General features: G+C 40.2%; 1 protein-coding gene across 3 annotated transcripts in view; it reads right to left on the reverse strand.

The window, feature by feature from the left end:
* Positions 1–2278: 2278 nt before the first annotated feature.
* Positions 2279–18927, reverse strand: part of clcn2a (chloride channel, voltage-sensitive 2a) — a 57980-nt gene continuing 41331 nt past the window's right edge. For 2 of the 3 annotated variants that reach the window (XM_079818492.1, XM_079818493.1), the window contains 17 exons: positions 16952–17030; positions 16694–16819; positions 16517–16601; positions 16143–16244; positions 15810–15894; positions 15481–15639; positions 13858–13927; positions 12579–12789; positions 12347–12480; positions 10485–10663; positions 9334–9442; positions 9166–9212; positions 8662–8727; positions 7924–7962; positions 6479–6583; positions 4877–4963; positions 2279–4801 (listed from right to left, as the gene is read on the reverse strand). In XM_079818492.1, coding sequence (XP_079674618.1) covers positions 4349–4801; positions 4877–4963; positions 6479–6583; positions 7924–7962; positions 8662–8727; positions 9166–9212; positions 9334–9442; positions 10485–10663; positions 12347–12480; positions 12579–12789; positions 13858–13927; positions 15481–15639; positions 15810–15894; positions 16143–16244; positions 16517–16601; positions 16694–16819; positions 16952–17030 — 2136 coding nt within the window. In that variant the 3' untranslated portion in view covers positions 2279–4348. The remainder of the gene's footprint in view (positions 4802–4876; positions 4964–6478; positions 6584–7923; positions 7963–8661; positions 8728–9165; positions 9213–9333; positions 9443–10484; positions 10664–12346; positions 12481–12578; positions 12790–13857; positions 13928–15480; positions 15640–15809; positions 15895–16142; positions 16245–16516; positions 16602–16693; positions 16820–16951; positions 17031–18927) is intronic. The other variant, XM_079818494.1, reaches the window with a different exon arrangement.

Below are 18927 nucleotides of genomic sequence, written 5' to 3' on the forward strand. Positions count from 1 at the left end.
AGTCAGTGTCATGGTTATGGTTTTGGTCCACTCGCCTTGATCCGTTTAAATCAAACCCGTAGCCTCCCGTTTCTGCAGTGCACGAGGAAAAGAAAAAACATTACTCGTTCTCCGTTTAGCTCTGCTCGGGCCGTGTCTGGGGTAGTTGTGCTGTTCTTGACCATACTGCATAGCGTCGTTCAGCCAGTTTGGATGCAAACAGACTAAAACTAAAACGTCATTCACAGGCTGAAACGAGTGAAAACTCCACCGCCGAGGTCCAGTCAACACTTTGCAGGTTGTGAAAGCGAAATTTAAAAGGCATTCAAAATATGAACTCCAGCTCGGACCTGTTCATGATGTGCATTATTGCAAACAGTTTGAAAACAATACGCACTGTAGAAACAGAGCAAGTGTTCAGTAAAATAACCCTATTCGGCAAGCAGTAATTCTAATAATATTTGCACAGTTGACAGCTCAAAATCATGTTAAAAGCTTCACATATATGTAAAAGAATTCTGATATGACGCGACTGCAGGTACACAGAATATCCATCACGTTTTAATACTTTGATGCTTGAAAATGAGATCTGCACAATGACTACAAACTCCCTGCAAATTATGGTATTTATACAAAGGCTGGTTCTTGCAGTTCTAACACAGTCGACAACTTTATCACTATTGTGACGTGTTGTGAGCACGTACAAAAAGTATTGCGCTCTGGATTTGAAAAAGCAAAAGTAAATGCAAGTAACAGGCTTATGCAGTCTCTTTAAATGGCTGTGTTTAAGCTGGCTGGAAAGCAATACGACGCGTATTGTATATGCGAGTGTGCTAGGCATGCAAATGATTGCGTCGGGGTGCATGCATATAATTAAGAATTTAAGAGGCTCCGTTTCTCCACTTGGAGTCTCTCTGGGTATTCCGAGCTTCCAGGGAAGATGCTTTAATACACTTTAAACGGCCAGGCAGCTATGCTGCACACTGGTCCTCGTACAGATTTGCGCATGCTTAACGTGCCTACATATCGTGGGATATCATTACTCGTAATTACAGGCAACACTAACCAAACCGTGTGCTGTCAGAATGGAAAACGCTTGTGTATTGCTGTGTTTTGTTTCAATGATAATTACAATGTGCTTTAAAACTACCCTGGTTGGAACCTCCACTGCGAGACTGTGAATCGCTGTTGGTTTTGTATGGGAGAGTGGCGTAAAATGTGCCGCCCCCATAATCTAGCAAACTGTGAATTTCGCATTAGCATATTTGCTGTGGGTTAAAACATTTGTTTTGCATGTTAAAGTACATTTTCTACATGGCAGGTAAGATGTTGATGTCAAAACAAAAATATACAGTACTGTGCCAAAAAAACCCAGTTCTGTCAGGACCACTATCGTCAAAGATGACTGGCAGTTAGCATAGTTTGGATTGGCGGTATGGTTCTGTTCTGGGCAAGAACTCCCTGCCCATCCATGCAGCCTAGCATGGATAAGAGCAGGGAGAGCAGCGATAACCCCACTTAGGGTGAACAGAACAAAAGCAAAGTATTGCGATATCATTAATTTTCTTAATGAACATAATTAAAAAGCACAACGTAATTGAAGAAATGAGGAGCTGGGGATGGAGGAGGATAATTAGCTCGTGATTAACGCAATAAAGCTCCTGATAATACTGAATTAACCATATATATAGGAATGCGGTGATAGGCGTCACACTACTATAGGTAGATGTGATCAGCTGACAGTCAGCTGATGCGAGCTTGACTAACGTGAGCTGCCAGAACTAACGCTACGCTTGATTTATCTTTTGCTGTAGTGTGTCAGTAGGAAATATCAGTTTACATTTCCAAACATTCCTTTTGCCATTAACCCTCTGGTGCTCTTCGTTTAGGGGTTGCATTGGTTGTGGACACCTACAAATTAAACTTCCTCCACCCCAGTAAAACCAATGCAATTTATTTTTCTTCAATAATATTTTTTCTTTTTAATTTTGTACTTTGAGATGATTTGATCGTATTTTTTAATATTTATGCAATAATTATGGTCTATTTTTGCCATTGAAAATTAAAATGAAATTTTTTTTAGTAATGTTTTTTAATTAGGCCTATTACAGTATTTCAGGTTAAAATAGAGACTAGGCCTTCAAAATAATTTTTTTGAAGGCAGATTAGCACCTTCTTTTGGAATTATTTAAGAAATCATGCAACCATGGGTGTAATCACTAGAGGTCTCTATGGAGAGGCTTGAGAATTCCCTGGTTCTCTTTTGAACACATTTAATTAGTTTTTTTTTTATGGATTTGAATTATATTAAAAAAATCTCTAAGACTATTTATTATAAAGTTTTAGATTTTTTGTTTGTTTGTTAGAAATATAGATTTTTTTCAGTGAATTTGTGTTTTTGTAGATTTCCCATTCATTTCCTATGGTGGTCATTTTTGACCGAAGAGCACAAGTGGGAGTAATTTTTTAGGACCACTTAGCATCAATCGAATCCCTCCATTCTTTTGTCTTTACATACCTAGTGCTAGAAAAGTCACCTAGTTTCATATCATTCTGATGAAGCTGTGATTTTTAAAAATTCTAAATGTGGTTCATAGGTTTAGTTTTTCATAGGTGTGTGTGTGTGTGTGTGTATAATTGTGCGTGTGTGTGTGAGTGGATGTGTCAATATCGCACTATTGATGTTTTAGAGTGTCACCCCTTTACTGCTGTGTACTTTTTTCATCATCGTGGCCGATTTGTAAATTGTACACACAAATATTCTGAGAATATTTGTGTTTTTGCCGATTTCCCATTCATTTCCTATGGTCAGTCATTTATGACCGAAGACAATGAACTCTACTTTTTTTTAAAGACCAATTAGCATGCTCGAATCATGGCCCCAATTTTTTTGTGTTTACATACCTAATGCTAGAAAAGTCACCAAGTTTCATATCATTCCGATGAAGCAGTGATTTTTAAAATTTCAAAACAGAAAATTTTCCGATCAGAAATGACCGAAGAGCACCAGAGGGTTAATTGTAATAATCCAGTGAGATTTTTGTATGCACAAAGAGTCAGACAACAGCCGGTATGACATACCTAAGACTTTAGCACAGTACTGTAAATCACACATTTTGGTGAATTGCCAGTGTATAAAACAAAAGATGTCATGAATTATTAAATCATGTCATGAATAAAAAATGTATTTTGCTATGGAGATTTTAGCTTTGGGGTAAAGTGTGTCAGGTGCTTAAAGGTGCCAGTGGCTAACAGTGAGGATGAGCTTTGCATCTAAATGCATGAAAAAACAAATAGTATGATAAAATGCTGAATATTGTTGCAAATACACAACATTTTTGTAGTTATTTTATGAAAATAAACCTTGAACGAGATTATTAAAAAATGTGAACATTTAATGAATATAGTTCAAACGTTCCCCAATGGTGGGGTAAGTTGTGTCACTGGACCATTTTTCTTGGTAAGTCATATCTTTGCCCCAACGTATTCTGAAACATAATCAAGTATATTAATTTGCCTGATTAACTTGTGCAACACAGTTTACCCCACTCTCCCATTCATTCTCCTGCCTTTCCACGACTCTCTTTCCTGTGTCCTTTCTTTCTCTCTCTCATTTTGCATCATGTTCTTGTTCTCTCCATGTCTTCTGTGTCCTCTCTTGCCTACCCGCTCCCTTTCTTTCCCCCGCTCTCTCCCTCCGTGTTTCCTTGCAGTGTGGGTTATTAAGGGCTATATTTAGAGCAAAATTGTAGTTTGGCTCTCAGAGACAATTTTATTTGGATTTAAAGTGTCGGCACCAGATGGGTGCGTTGGCTAGGTGCAGCTGAGTCACTCTCGCACACACACACAGCTTTTCTTACGCAGACTCTGTTGCTTGCGCAAAGATGGGGGAAAAAAACACAGACAAATGCGCCGTGAAGCCACAAATCAACGAACAAACAAGTTTATGATGAAAACCCGCACGCACAGCAAAAGCGCTGTGATATCGTCGAACATAAACTTATTTAAATTAACCTCACCAACGTAAATCAACACGCACACATAAACAGAAATGTCCTACGAAGCCACAAATCAACACATTTACAACGAATACATGCGTACAAACAGACGATCGCTCATGAGCCCGGTCTGAAATCGTCGAACATACACGGCACTCATGCTGCAGAGCTTATCTATGACATCCTACACATACAAACACACATGGCGTGTTTCGTGTGAAGGCAGGACCAGCGATTGGTGTTGGTTTGATTAGTACGGAGCAGAGAGTATGCTTCACTGCTTAAAGACTTCCTCCAGGTTCTCCTCAACCTGACTTCACAATCCCGCTTATGGTGTAAATGGAGTGTGCGTTACCAACCACAAGCAGCTGTCATTCCGGCTGAGCAGCTGGCGGCGAGGGGCCGCCCTCTTTCACTGCTTCCTCATTTGGAGCTGGGCACTGCTCACTGACTGCCTCCGAGCCTTCGTCCTCTACATGGGTACAGTCACAGGGGAGCTGCGGTAGGTGCTCCTCTTGGGGCGTAGCATCGGTGTAGGGCGGCTCTGATTGGTCGTCTGTGTGTAAGGGGCTGTTCTGACTGGACAGCTCTGTGCACTCCGTCTCATTCACAAGGCTGCCCTCAGACGGCTGCTCCGCTTGGTCTTCCAGGTCGGGGAGGTTGGGTTCCCGTGGCAATGACAGACTCTTGTGACGGCTCCAGAACTTGTGGAGCTCGGTGACCTCTGAGACGCTGCTGCTGTTGCCGCTGTCCCGAAAGCTGGCCAGCGGGGGACGGACTTTCACTCCAGTCACAGTTACAGAGCCCTCGATGGCCTTACGCAGCTACAGAAAGACACAATCAATTTTTGAAATGTAAGCATTTTTCCGGAGTAAAAGAAGAGCTATACGATCACACACCTCTTTCAAAGAGACGACTCCTACAAGACGTCCGGTGCTGGTGACATAGGCATGATCCAGGCCAAGTAGAGAGAAAATGGTGTGTGTCTGTAATGCACAAAGGGACAGAGAAAAGGACTAATGCTCACATTTCATCAAAGGGCAACTTTGATAGCAAAACCGGCCAGTTTGTTTTCCATATGACTTGCGTTTTATATTTTTTACTTCAGAACATTTGGAATACATCATACAAATAATTGACACTTTTTTATGATAAATGCGTTAAAGGCCAAATAAGAGAGCACTGCAGGGAGGACATATTTTTGTAAGTCAAAACCCAGAAACAAGTTGGCATTTTAGTAGCTTTCGATTCCACTATCCTGAAGTCAATATTTTGTTTTAATGGATTTTTGGTTAAATGTCTGAATGCTTATTTGTGGTGAAGAAGTCGCTAAATGTGACGACAGAGTTTATCTGTGACATTAAAGTCACCATTCAGAGCAGGAAAACTCATCTACTCACTAGTTGCTTTTGCAGCCTGGTTGAGTTTATAATTATGCTCTTGAAAACAATTCGAATGCAAACTTCCAGGAATCTTAAAAAACAAAACAAAAAAACTGCAATAGTCAAAAGCTAAAGGAGTAGTTCACTTTAAAATGAAAATTACCCCATGATTTACTCACCTTCAACCCATCATAGGTGTGTATAACTTTCTTCTTTCTCATTAACGATATCAGAGTTATATTAATAAAAATATCCTGGCGCTTCCACGCCTTATAATGGCTTTGAAGAAAAAGTGCATCCATCCTTCATTAACATACTCCACACGGCTCTGGGGGGTTAATAAAGGCCTTCTGAAGTGAATCGATCAAGTTTTGTAAGAAAAATAACCATATTTAAAACGTTATAAAGTAAAATATCTAGCTTCAACGTACGGAAAATATGTAACTGGCGCGTTGTATGATATTATTCTTTCTGTGTAGGTTGAATATGGAAGGCAGTCTGTCTGAAGCTACATATTTTACTAGATAAAGTTTTCAATATGGATATTTTTCTTACAAAACCCCATCGATTCACTTCAGAAGGCCTTTATTAACCCCCCAGAGCCGTATGGATTACTTTCATAATGGATGGAGGCACTTTTAGGGGCTTCAAACTCATAAGCCCAGTTCACTGCATCATAAAGCGTGGAAGCGTCAGTTATTTATTAATATAACTCTGATTGTGTTCATCAGAAAGAAGACAGTCATATACACCTAGGATGTCTTGAGGGTGAGTAAATCGTGGGGTAATTTTCATTTTAAAGTGAACTAATCCTTTAATGGTGGTGATGTTGAAATTATGCGGCCAATGTGTAGTTCGTTTATAGCCTATGTTTAGCGTTTTACTTCTGGATATTATTTTTAGGCTTTAAAATTCATAAAAGGTTATCATAATAAACAGAATCAAACTTTTGTTGGTCTCAGAGCTTATTTTCTTCAATAATTCAAAAGCCAATAGAAAATATCCTATTGGCTTTTTGTTGAGGGAACCAGGGTGGTGCGGACTTCTGGGTTGTCCTACAAAAATACATCATCACTGCAGCTCTCTATTCTTGGCAGATACAGCAGATGCAGATTGTACCTTATGCAAAGATGTCCGTTCCACCAGCTGAAAGGGGGCGGGGTCTATTTTACAGTTGTTGAAATTAACAGCCTCATCCAACTGTTGCTCCTCCCACTCTGTTATCTGAAAATAATGGGGGGGGGGGCATTTTTAAAAGGTAAAACTAAAAAAGTACTAAAGTTCAGAGAACAAATATAATGTAAACAGACATGGGGAATTATCCTAGGTTTTATACTATGAGATAATCATAATTCTGTCAGAACCACTATCGTCAAAGATGATTGACAATTAAAAATATCGTTTGGATTGGCGGTATCGTTCTGTTCTGGGCAAGAGCAGCTATAACCTTTGGGTAAACAGAACAGAACCAACATAATGTATTGCAGATATCATTAATGCCAATATTTAATGTACAACATAATTCGGGAATTTAGTCTGATTCAAGGGGAATCAGAATACCAAATCCTGACTGGACGAGAGAAGGAGCTGGGGATAGAGGAGGGTAATTAGCTCTGGAGAAACACGGTAGCAGCTGATAATACTGAAGGAGCTTATACATGTATGCTGTGATAGACATGGTATTCCTATAGGTAGATGTGATCAGCTGACAGTCAGCTGATGCGAGCTTGACTAACGTGACCTGCCAGAACTATCCTGTCATTAAGAAGTCCATTAAATATCAAAGGAATAATTCGCCCCAAAATGTCTGTATGACTTTCTTTAGTGGAAGACAAAAGAAAATGCACTTTTTCATTTAAACCACAGTGAGTAGTCACCATGGCTTTAAAGGGTGATTTACAAGATCTTACATTTCTTTAAGACTTTCTTAAAGGACATTCTTCAGGACTTCTCCTTTTGTGTTCTGACAGCATTTTTTTTGGAAGCCACAAAACCTACAGAACCCATTTTTAAGAAGCTATAAAATTAGCTTTATTACACAGTGTGCTAACCAGGAGCAACACGGTTAAATGGCAAGCCATAGAAATTTCTCTTCCATGTATTAGCATAAGCAACATTACGTTTTGGCAGTCATTTGGTGTCTATTTCCATGGCCCCGCTGACAGTGAAATCTCACTGGATTGAAATCCTGCTCCACATAACTGTATATTAAACATCAAATATTTATTTTCTGTTTGACTCTGATTTTTTGGGGGGTTGAACTGATTACATGCTGCATATCACCATGGACGGATAAAAGAGAAGCAAAAAAACAAAACATGGAAGCAAACATGTCTGGGTCGCATGATTAATGTCACGAATTTACGTATTAAATTATATACCAAGAAACAGAGCAGCACATTCTTTGTATTGGTTCATTTCTAAGTTTACATAAGATTTTGAATGCCAGAATCAGACTGTTGGACCCCACTGTATATTCTAGAACTCACCTTAGTTACACCTCTGAATGTGTGATACAATAATACAATTTTTACAACATTTAGGGGTAAGTACAGTATTTATACCTCTGCTGTTGACATGTCATCGTCCACATCAGGTGTATCCTGGAAACATCAAGTCGAGAATTAGACACAGAAACGCACGAATGTCCGTCATACGTTCTTGTCCTAACAAGCGTTCATGCAATTCATTCAGTTCACAAGACAAGCTACACATACTAATGTAATCTACCGAAGCGGCTCAAGCTTTACTAAACATTAGCAAGCTTAAGCAATACATTAAACGCAGCCCAGGGGAGGATGAGGTAGATTGGATGCCATTCTGAAGGCAATAAAGAACTAAGACAGGGAATAGCTTTTCAAAAGGTTCTTAATTTGATTGGAGAGTTTAAGGCTCCAGTTGAAAATTGGACTTGAATCAACTTTGTGAAGCTTTGTTCAAAAGAAATGGGTCCAATTACAGCATCCTCTGACGTCCGTCCATAGGTTTACGAACATACGGGGCTCCTGAGCCCGTTCTGAATCTTGAAAACCCTCAAAACCAAACCATGCGTCACACAAACGCACTCATTCCATGAGAGACAAATATACACTTCATAACATGGAATGATTCATCTCATGAGTCAGCTTGTTCCCTTTTCCCTAGAGGGGAAGTACTAAGCTGGAGGAGTGTATCAATACAGCACACATGCAGAGAGCAATAAGGCCTCTAAGATGTAAAGGCCCTATTGGCTGTGCCACTGCCACCCCCAATGATGCGTGTTTGTGGGCGAGTGGAACGAGTCCCTGCGGCAGCGTTCTTACCACCATGGGTATCTTCACACGCTTGGGCCTCCTGCTCCTCTTAGGAGCCTTGGGGCCAGCATTGCTCTTCCAGACATAACAGATAAAAAAAGGGAGGAGCATAAAGCGTTAATGCAACTTTAACGCAAGGCTCAGTCAACAGTTGCCGCTTCAACATTGACTATTATCAAGGGAAACTGTTAGAGCCATTGGTCCTCCAAAGACAAAGGCAGAAAGGGTGTTTAACAGTAAATTCATCTGCTTTGAATACATATATTTAGGAGCTTTGAATTAAGTTTGTCCAAATTTTTCAAACATCAGACAACAAAACATAATTGAGTCGATTACTGCCTGTCTGAACAAAGCCTTAGACAAGCATCGAAAACATTAAAAAAAGGTTGTTAAACCAGATGTTTAGGCTAATTGTGAGTCTCTCGTCCCATATTTAGCCCTTGGGCACCTGTAAAATCTACAGCTACTTAAGTACTGCGTATCACCCACAATCCCCCTAGAGAGCCATCGTACCTCTACGAGCTCCTTCACAGGTTCCCCAGAGGAGAGATTCGGAGAGCCTGCAGAAGAGGAGTGATTAGATTAGCACAAGATGGGTGCGTACCAGGGGGTCGCAGACAGTTCGCAACACGACATACATGAGTAGGAGTTGAAATGTGTGAGTAAGTGTTATATACACACTGTTCAGTGACTCCGTGTTGCTGATTGCAGACACCGTCTTCAGAGCAGACTTGAGGGGGATCTGGGAGTTAGTCAGTGTGGGGCTGAATGAGGACTCTTCAGTGGAGATCTGGGAAAAAACTGTCTATTAGATAGATTCATCCGTAAAGTTGATTACTAAAACAGACTCCATGTACTCCCAGATGTATTACTGAGCTCAGAGACGACAGCCTGTCGGGAAGGAATTCTTTGGGACGAAATGACAGTCCTTTGTTCTTCTTGAGAAATACAGACAGCTGGGAGTCACAGACTCCAAAAACAATGTCAGTCTAACATTGAACATAATTAATGAAATACTTCACTTATAAATCACATGTCCTGTGTCGTTCCAAGCCTATATGCAGTTTTCACTTAAAAACGGAAGGAGAAATCTTAATAGTGACCAACAGGGCTTAGCATTAAAGGTACAATCCACTTTTTTATTTTTTAAATAGGCTCATTTTCCATCTCCCCTAGAGTTAAACAGGTGAGTTTTACCATTTTAAAATCCATTCAGCCGATCTCCCGGGTCTGGCGGTAGCACTTTTAGCATAGCTTAGCATAGATCATTGAATCTGATTAGACCGTTAGCATCTCGCTCAAAAATGACCAAAGTTAAAACTTGACTCTTTTGTAGTTACATCGTGTACTAAGACCGACGGAAAATGAAAAGTTGCGATATGGCTAGGAACTATACTCTCATTCCTGCGTAATAATCAAGGAACTTTGCTGGCGTACCATGGGTGCAGCGGCGCAATGATATTACACAGTGTTCCTTTAATGCCAAGCCCTGTTGGTCACTATTAAGATTTCTCCTTCCGTGTTTAAGTGAAAACCGCATATAGGCTTGGTTAATTATGTTCAATGTTAGTCTGACATTGTTTTATAGATTTTTGCCATCAATAACGTCAAAGCTGAGCAGAAAAATAGCATTCAGGCTCAGAACAACATGCGGGTGAGTAAATAATAACAATAATGGTTGAACTAATCCTATAACCTGGTGTTGTCTTTCACAAGTCTATGTCTGGTGCATCTCTAAAATCATGTAAAATTATGTGGGGAAGAAATGTCCATTGCCGCTTTAGATTGCTGTCTTGTAATTAACACCAGCATTTTCTCTGTGAAGTTCATACCAGGAAACGTACGCCATGGCCAGTCTTGGGGGGAGAGTCTTGGGGGAAGGTGGGCACATGGGTGCCGTTGTCCTGAGCACGTTCTCTCAAGTAGTCCAGCCTGCGAGCTCGGCTGAGCTGCAGCGAGAGCAGCGACTGCAGCTGGGAGCGCTCTATAGAACCCAGCAGGATCATGGACTCTGGAGCCAGGTGGGGACACAGGCAAGGGAGACAGCAGAGAGACCAGACAGAGAGGGAGAGAGAGAGAAAGAGAGAAGTGAGAGAGACACAGCGGGATAGCTGGAGGAACGGGGGATAGCAAAGGGAAATGGTGGGAGGGTGGAAAGGAGATGGAGAAGGTAAAGAATGTGACTGTCACAGGGTATGAGGTGGAATTGTGGGAGAACATTTCCAACTCTGAGCTTTCATTTGGAAACTTCAAGAAAACGGCTGGAAAAGAAACTGAAATCAAACACCAAAAAGTATTTACAGCCTCATTTTTACAGTTATTTTTCTTTTGAGCAGTTTTTAAGCATCACACAAACACCTATAATAAACTGCTTCTTCATATTTGTGCAGAAGCTCATTTCCTTCTCTGTACAGGTCTAGTGGTAGACCGATATATTAACCCAGAATTGCTATCAGCATATTTTACACATTGAAAACATAAAATGTAAACCTTAAATAGGCATACATTTTTACGATTTTGAAAAACATAAAACAAATAAAAGCTTTGACATAAAACGTATTTCAGATTCTGCACTATTTCTGAGTCACTAATCAAATGATCATGTGACTCTACCCAGATGATCAGATGCTCTTCTATTGTGGCTCAAGGTGCTGTTTGGATCATCTCAAATCATACTCTAGTCTTATGATAAATGTGTAAAACAGTTGTGCAGCTCAATATTTTGTTGAAACTGTGATTCATTTTTTTCAAGATTCTTTGATGAATAGAAAGAATAGAACTGCATTTATTTGAAATACATTAAATGTTTTTTACTGTCACTTTAATTCAATTTCAGTGCAGCGTTTCTGAATAAAAGTATAAATATTAAGTTCGTACTGACCCAAAACTATACATATAGTTAGTCAAACCAAAAATTATTCAGACACCAGTTATCATTTTTTACTGGTGGGTGCAGGACACTATAGTTAATTTATGTATGTGAGGATAGCAAAATAAAGTAAACATTTTATAACCAAAAATTCTTCATACAATGGACTACCAGTAAAATGTATAAAAATGTGGGACCAAAATTATTCAGACACTTTGACCTGACCATGTTTTGCTTAAGTGTTTTTTCTTTAATTGCTAATGCGACCTTTTACACCACAGCCTGAACTAAATTAAGCATTGCTTGGTAATTGGTTGACCTAAAATGGTTTTATCTAATTGTGTACTTAAATTTATTAGCTGACAGCTGATTTGTTGATTGTAATCCATTACATACCTTTCTAATCAAAGTTATCTGACATTACCAAGATTAATTTGGTCTGACACAGTTGAACTCTGAGTTCTTGTTATATTTTACTACCATTTTCTAAACTATAGCGAATAAACTGTGATAATGTGAGAAAATGTTGAAGGTCTGAATACATTTTGGCTTGACTGTATATGCTTCGCTCTCTAGATATTGGCATCAGCCATTGAAAACCAATTTTGATGAAAACCTCATTTCTTGACAAAAATGGTTCAGCAATCAAAGACTGATATGGCATTGCAGTCATTTCATCAGAATTGCTCTTCCATATTGAGAAAAATGGGGGGAGACAATTTGGGAAGGAGACTGTCTAAAAATTCCCAAAATGCAAAAGGTGGACTAACAGGCCGAAAACGACTTTTTTGTGTAAAATATTCAGATATTTTATGCATGTCTCACCTTTGGACTCCACCAGGGCCAGTGTTTTAAGCTGGCCTGTTACAAGAGCTTCCTGCAGGTCCCGGTAAGAGGAGGAGATAGTGATATACCGCACGTCTCTCACCATTATGTCCTCCACGCGGATATTATATTTCCTACAGGCAAATAAAAAACAAGATGGGAGTGAGCATTCAAAAAGCCCGGGGTATAATATGAGAGTGATAATTTGGGGAAGGAACATAACAGCCCTCACTCCTGTCCCCAGCCCAGCTCTGGCAGGTAGGGAAGTTTCTGGATCCGGATGATGGAATCATAGAGGGAAGGCTGCAGACTCTGAGCCACGGCATTGGCCAATATCACAGCGATCATCACGGGCAGGATGTGCGAGATTTGACCGGTCAGCTCGAACACAATGACGGCGGTGGACACCGTGTGAGTGACTGCGCCAGAAAGAGCTGCCGCCCCTGTGGGAATCACCATTTCGTCCCGCATCAAATTACAGTAGCAGTCACCCGCCTCAAGCCATCTGATTTCCTATTGTGCTCCTGACAAGCTTTCTGCTCCGCTGCACAATGCAGCGCTACTGCTGAAGCCATTTCCAAAGGCAAGATCTAATTTGGCTGTTGGTTTGTGTGGGTTAATGAAAAATGTATGACTCTTGCATACAACACCCTGCAGGTTCAATTACGTGTGTGAATAAGATATAGCCACGATGGGTTGAAACTGATGGCTTTTGAAAGAAAACAAATGGACATCCGCGAGAATGCATGCACAATGGATGCTCTCACCAGCAACTGCATATCCGCCGGGAACTATGGGATATACAGTGCTGTCGGCGTGTATCCCTTCGGGGAAGAAAGCGGCCATACTCTCGCCGACCAGTCGACCGAATGCAGCGCCTGTACCACACACAGAATTCACATTTTAGCTTTGATGACATTTTGGGGGAGACAAAAAAACGTCAAATTTGTAACACACATATACTTACATAAGGTCACAAACATTGACTCCAGAATAAAGCTGCAGTGATTTCACGAGTTTACACACAGGCAGACAGTGATGAGGGATGGAAATGGAGAACACGATTGCGGGAAAAGGAAAACAAGCATTAAGAACAAACTAAAATATGATGGCTGGTATGAACACAAGAGCAAAATAATGTTCAAAAGTGCTCGCTCATACACTGCTGGATGAAAGTTTGGAATAATTACGATTTTTATGTTAGAATTGAATGACAGCATTTTAGAATGATTTCTGAAAGATGTAATGATGCTGACAATTCAGCTTTGACATCACAATATATTAAAATAAAATATATTTTTAAATATTACTGTTTTTACTGTATTTTCGATTAAATAAATGCAAGCTTGGTGAGCATAAAAGAGTCTTATTTCAAAAACATCTCAAAAATCTTGATTATTCCAAACTTTTGAATGGTATAATACATAAATGACTTGAAATGAAAACCAAAAAAACATTTCCCACACTGTTGACTTTTAAAAACAACACACGCACAATATAAAATCACATACCGATGAGGAAAACTGGCATGAAGGCCCCACAAGGCACAGGCATTGTTGTGGCCACAGCTGACATCCAGAACTGAGGAGAAACATTCAAGAGCCACAAGGTCACACACTTGAACAAAGACACACTTTAATAATTAAGCACCATCACACTCGCAATTGTGATGCTGTACTGAAAATCAGAATAGCTGTGATTTACCTGCAGCCGAATTAAAACAGTGCTGGTTTTCAGCACAACAGCATGATTGCAACTTTTTTTAAAAGATCATTAACAGTTAATATTGAGTAACTGACATTTCAATATAACCAGATATTTATTTTTGCAACGAGAATGATTCTAAATGAAGCCAATCAAATATCAACTGTATGTTCTGTTGGTCCCCCTTTTGCTGCCAAAACAGCCCTGACCCGTCGAGGCATGGACTCCACTAGACCCTTGAAGGTGTGCTGTGGTATCTGGCACCAATATGTTAGCAGCAGATCCTTTAAGTCCTGTAAGTTGCAAGGTGGGGCCTCCATGGATCAGACTTGTTTGTTCAGCAAGATCCACCGATGCTCGATTGGATTGAGATCTGGGGAATTTGGAGGCCAAGTCAACACCTCAAACTCGTTGTTGTGCTCCTCAAACCATTCCTGAACCATTTTTGCTTTGAGGCAGGGTGCATTATCCTGCTGAAAGAGGCCACAGCCACCAGGGAATACCGTTTCCATGAAAGGGTGTACATGGTCTGCACTGCAACAATGCTTAGGTAGGTGGTACATGTCAAAGTAACATCCACATGGATGGCAGGACCCAAGGTTTCCCAGCAGAACATTGCCCAAAGCATCACACTGCCTCCTCCGGCTTGTCTTCTTCCCATAGTGCATCCTGGTGCCATGTGTTCCCCAGGTACGCAACGCACATGCACCCGGCCATCCACGTGATGTAAAAGAAAAAGTGATTCATCAGACCAGGCCACTTTCTTCCATTGCTCCGTGGTCCAGTTCTAAAGCTCATGTGGCCACTGTTGACGTTTTTTGTTTTTTTTTCGCGGTGGACAGGGGTCAGCATGGGCATCCAGACTGGTTTGCGGCTATGCAGCCAGGCATACATGCACTGTGTATTCTGACACCTTTCTATCAGAACCAGCATTAACTTCTTGAGCAATTTGAGCTACAGTAGCTCGTCTGTTTGATCGGACCACACGGGCCAGCCTTCGCTCCCCACGTACATCAATGAGTCTTGGCCACCCATGACCCTGTTACCGGTTTTGATAGATACTGACCACTGCAGACCGGGAACACCCCACAAGAGCTGCAGTTTTTGAGATGCTCTGACCCAGTTGTCTAGCCATCACAATTTGGCCCTTGTCTAACTCGCTCAAATCCTTATGCTTGCCCATTTTTCCTGCTTTTAACACATCAGCTTTGAGGACAAAATGTTCACTTGCTGCCTAATATATCCCACCCACTAACAGGTGCCGTGATGAAGAGATAATCAGTGTTATAGACTTCACCTCATACTTTCTAGAACCTTCATAATATTATGCCTGATCGGTGTGTTACATTCACATATTGCCCATTGCTGTTAACATTCATGGCCTTTATAATTTACATTATACATTACATTACTTTATAATCGAGACCCACCTTCATGACAATGAAGAGGAGAAGTGTGATGAACACACTGACTTGTGGGTGCTTCCAGGCCTGAGGTACGTGACTTGGGTACGCAAACTCCTCAGCAACACCTTGCTTGTACCAGGTCAGGTTGTCAAACAGTGCCACTAGTGACTCATGTTGAGTAAGCTAAATGAGGAGGCAATGCAGTTTGTTATTGAAGTCATAATTACTGATCCGGAACAAATTAATCTATCAGCATGAAGCACACTTGAAAGACTGAAAAAGTTTGGATATAGAATGAAGAAAGGGATAGAGAAGGAAACCATTTTGATGAGACAAACAATGAAACATCAGACCTGGCCTGCCATGAACTGTCCGAACCCTGGAGGAAAGGTAAGTGTGGAGATAAGAAGAGTGACCACTGCTGGATACACTAGTCTTCTATGGGAAGGCAAACATGAAAGAGAAAATGTATTATTTGAATATAATAAATAAACATTTGACTATTTAATATAACATTAATAATTTAATATTATTCATTTGAAAAAAGTTTCAATATTAATCCAGCACTGAAAACAGAAAATATATTTTAATTAACATTCTTTTACAATGAAATAAAACATTCTGAGCTGGTTCCTAAATAAAATACATTGTACAATAAGAATTGCCGTTAACATTGAAAAACTCACTTTTTTAGCAAAAACTTGTTGATGGTTTTCTGTTTTCTCATAGACTCCACTATGATCCTGTTCAGGTACACAAACAACGCCCCTCCAAAACCACTGGCAATTCTGAGAAAAACATTATGACCATTACTATGACCATTGCACATTTCTATTTTACAGCTAAGAACTACGAATCACAAACTAGTTGGATTTAAAGATTAGACTTGTGAACACACCTCTCAGTGTTTATCTCAGAAAGCAGAAGTATAAGCTAATGAGCTTAGACATATTTAACACAAATGTTCCAAGACAAGGATATTAGTTTGCATTAAATCTGACTTCCATAATTAAAATCATGTAAATCATATTTGCTTTTGGGAGAAAGGTGAGACACAAACCCGAGCACAGCAAAAGCTGGAAGCTCTTGTAGGTCAAAGGGAAAGTCCAGACGAAAGCGCGTTTTAAAGAGAGCCGTGATCGTCTCTGCAATATGGCGAAGAGAGAATGACAGTCAGAAATATATGACGAATGAATCATCTGACAGTGTTGGCTATCATAACGGATTCCTCCCTCACCCTCATCCTTATTCCACACTGCCAGCACCCTGAAGATAAAGGCACTGAAGGTTGCAGCGAAGAATCCTCTCCAGTAGTTCCTCACGGCAAAGAACGTGGATGTGACCTCAATACTAAACAGCACTCCTGCCACAACACAGCAGATCGTCAACAAACAACTCTGCTCAAAGCTGAAAGTATACAGGGAATCGTCACTGTCGTAAATGTGATATGGCGTTATCTCCAGTGGCCAGCTATGATCACAATGTCTGGTCTTACCTCCAATAGGGGCCGCAAAGCAGCAGCCCACCCCCACTGCACAGGCGGCTGACAGCATCTCTGTGTTTCGCAGCTCATTCTGTCAGATTAACGAGAAAACCGAAGACATGCAAATCCTGTTTCAAACATCTGTCGCGGTGGCATTTTACAGGCAGCCAAGAGTGAAACAAGGTTTTTACATTGACGGATACATGGCAACGACATGCTGAACAAGGTATTGCTATGAACACAATTAAAAAAATGGACAGACACTGCTCTTTCATTCACTATACGCTATCTTTGTGAACGGGTTGCTACGGCCAGGGAGGATGAAGTCCAGTGGACTCTAAATTACAATGGAAAAATGGTAAACTTGAGAAATAAAAATTCACAACATGGAGAAGAAAATAAAACTAGCTTGTTCATTTATTTTAACACTTTTAATCAATCCGATCACATGGACACACCCAAACATAATAATACCTGCATCTTACCTTGTTTCCCTCAAAGGGCTCTTCCTTCAGCAGTAAATCAAAATAACACATATACACGTGAATATCTGCACTCGTTCAATCGCTCTCAATACTTCAAGTACTTACACTGTTGTTTACTTGTTTCAAGTCTGTATCTATAAAAATGTTTTATATAAATCTGTATCTTTTTTCACATTTATTGTAATGTGTACTCTGGAAGACAAAGCTTTTCTTTGAGAAAAGAACAAAGAATGGCACTGAAGTCATTCTTAAAAAAGGAAGATGTGTTCCGACCGTATACGGCAAAAGTTGAATCTATCAACTAGCTCTGCTTCACCTACTTCGTTGCTCTGGTTGGTTGTAGCTATCCTATTGCATGCAGAGGGAATTTGAAAGACAACCGTTTATCCCGCCCCTCAGATTGAGCCCTGCCAATGGTGTGATCCCGGACCCAACATCTTGATGTGGGTCTGGCTTGTCAGGCTAATGTGAACTATCATTACAATAAATCTGTAATCAAAGTACCTCCAAATTATGCTGATGTAATCTGTAACGCTACTCTCAATATGGCAAAAGTATCCCCTTTATTTTGGTACTAGATTATTTTTCTTTTACCCAGACCCTAATTGGAGCTCATCATTCTTATCCCACTATCAAAAGTGACTTCCACAGGTACGTGGTGTCAGACAAATAATTATCAGCACGGCTGTTTACCCCGGACCCCCCTGCCTGATTGACTGTGTAAACATGCCATTGACATTTGCCTAATTAAAGCGCATTCAATTACAGAGGAACAGTTAAAATGTGTCGGAATGTTTATGGCCTCCGATTTTCTGTCAGATTCACTCTGCGCTAACAACATGTTATTGATCCATTCCCCAGCATGCTGTGATTTCTCAGGTTACTTTGTGGGCAAAGTCCAGAGGAGGGTTGATATGGAATCGCACAAAGGCCGTTTGACTCATTTTTAGCATGATTTACAAACGGTTCCATTCACTGTGCTTGCGATTCCCTAGAGAAACGATACCTTATGTACTCTGACTAATCACAGCCTAACATAAAACCCTAGAGAACCCTCAGCTGCTTGTTTGTATGATACACGCAGATGAGACTAGAAGAACAAGGCCATGACGATCCAAGTGCAGTGACATGTAAAGTGATAATACAAACACAAGTCATTGGTAATGCTTTATAATATCTCTCATTAATAGGACATTCATTAAGAGATCTTTAACAATCATTATATGATGTTTAATAGATCGGTAGTTAAAGTGCAGTCAAATAGGCTTCTTTCCTTTTTTATCACTGAGAAGAGGGGAGGTCTGAAAATATCAGATAGATGTGTGCACAAAAGCACAAAATGTTGGAGCATGTGCACATTTGTAATACACTTTTGAGTGTGACATCAGTGGCCACTGTATAAGACAATTATTTGATTGTAAATGATGTTCTGTAAGGCAAAATATGATGCAATAATGTTTGTTCTTATTGCACGTTATTATAAAGTGTTACCAAAATTTGAAA

The sequence above is a fragment of the Gobio gobio genome (genome assembly GCF_949357685.1).
Source record: "Gobio gobio genome assembly, chromosome: 6".
Classification (NCBI taxonomy): Eukaryota; Metazoa; Chordata; class Actinopteri; order Cypriniformes; family Gobionidae; genus Gobio; species Gobio gobio.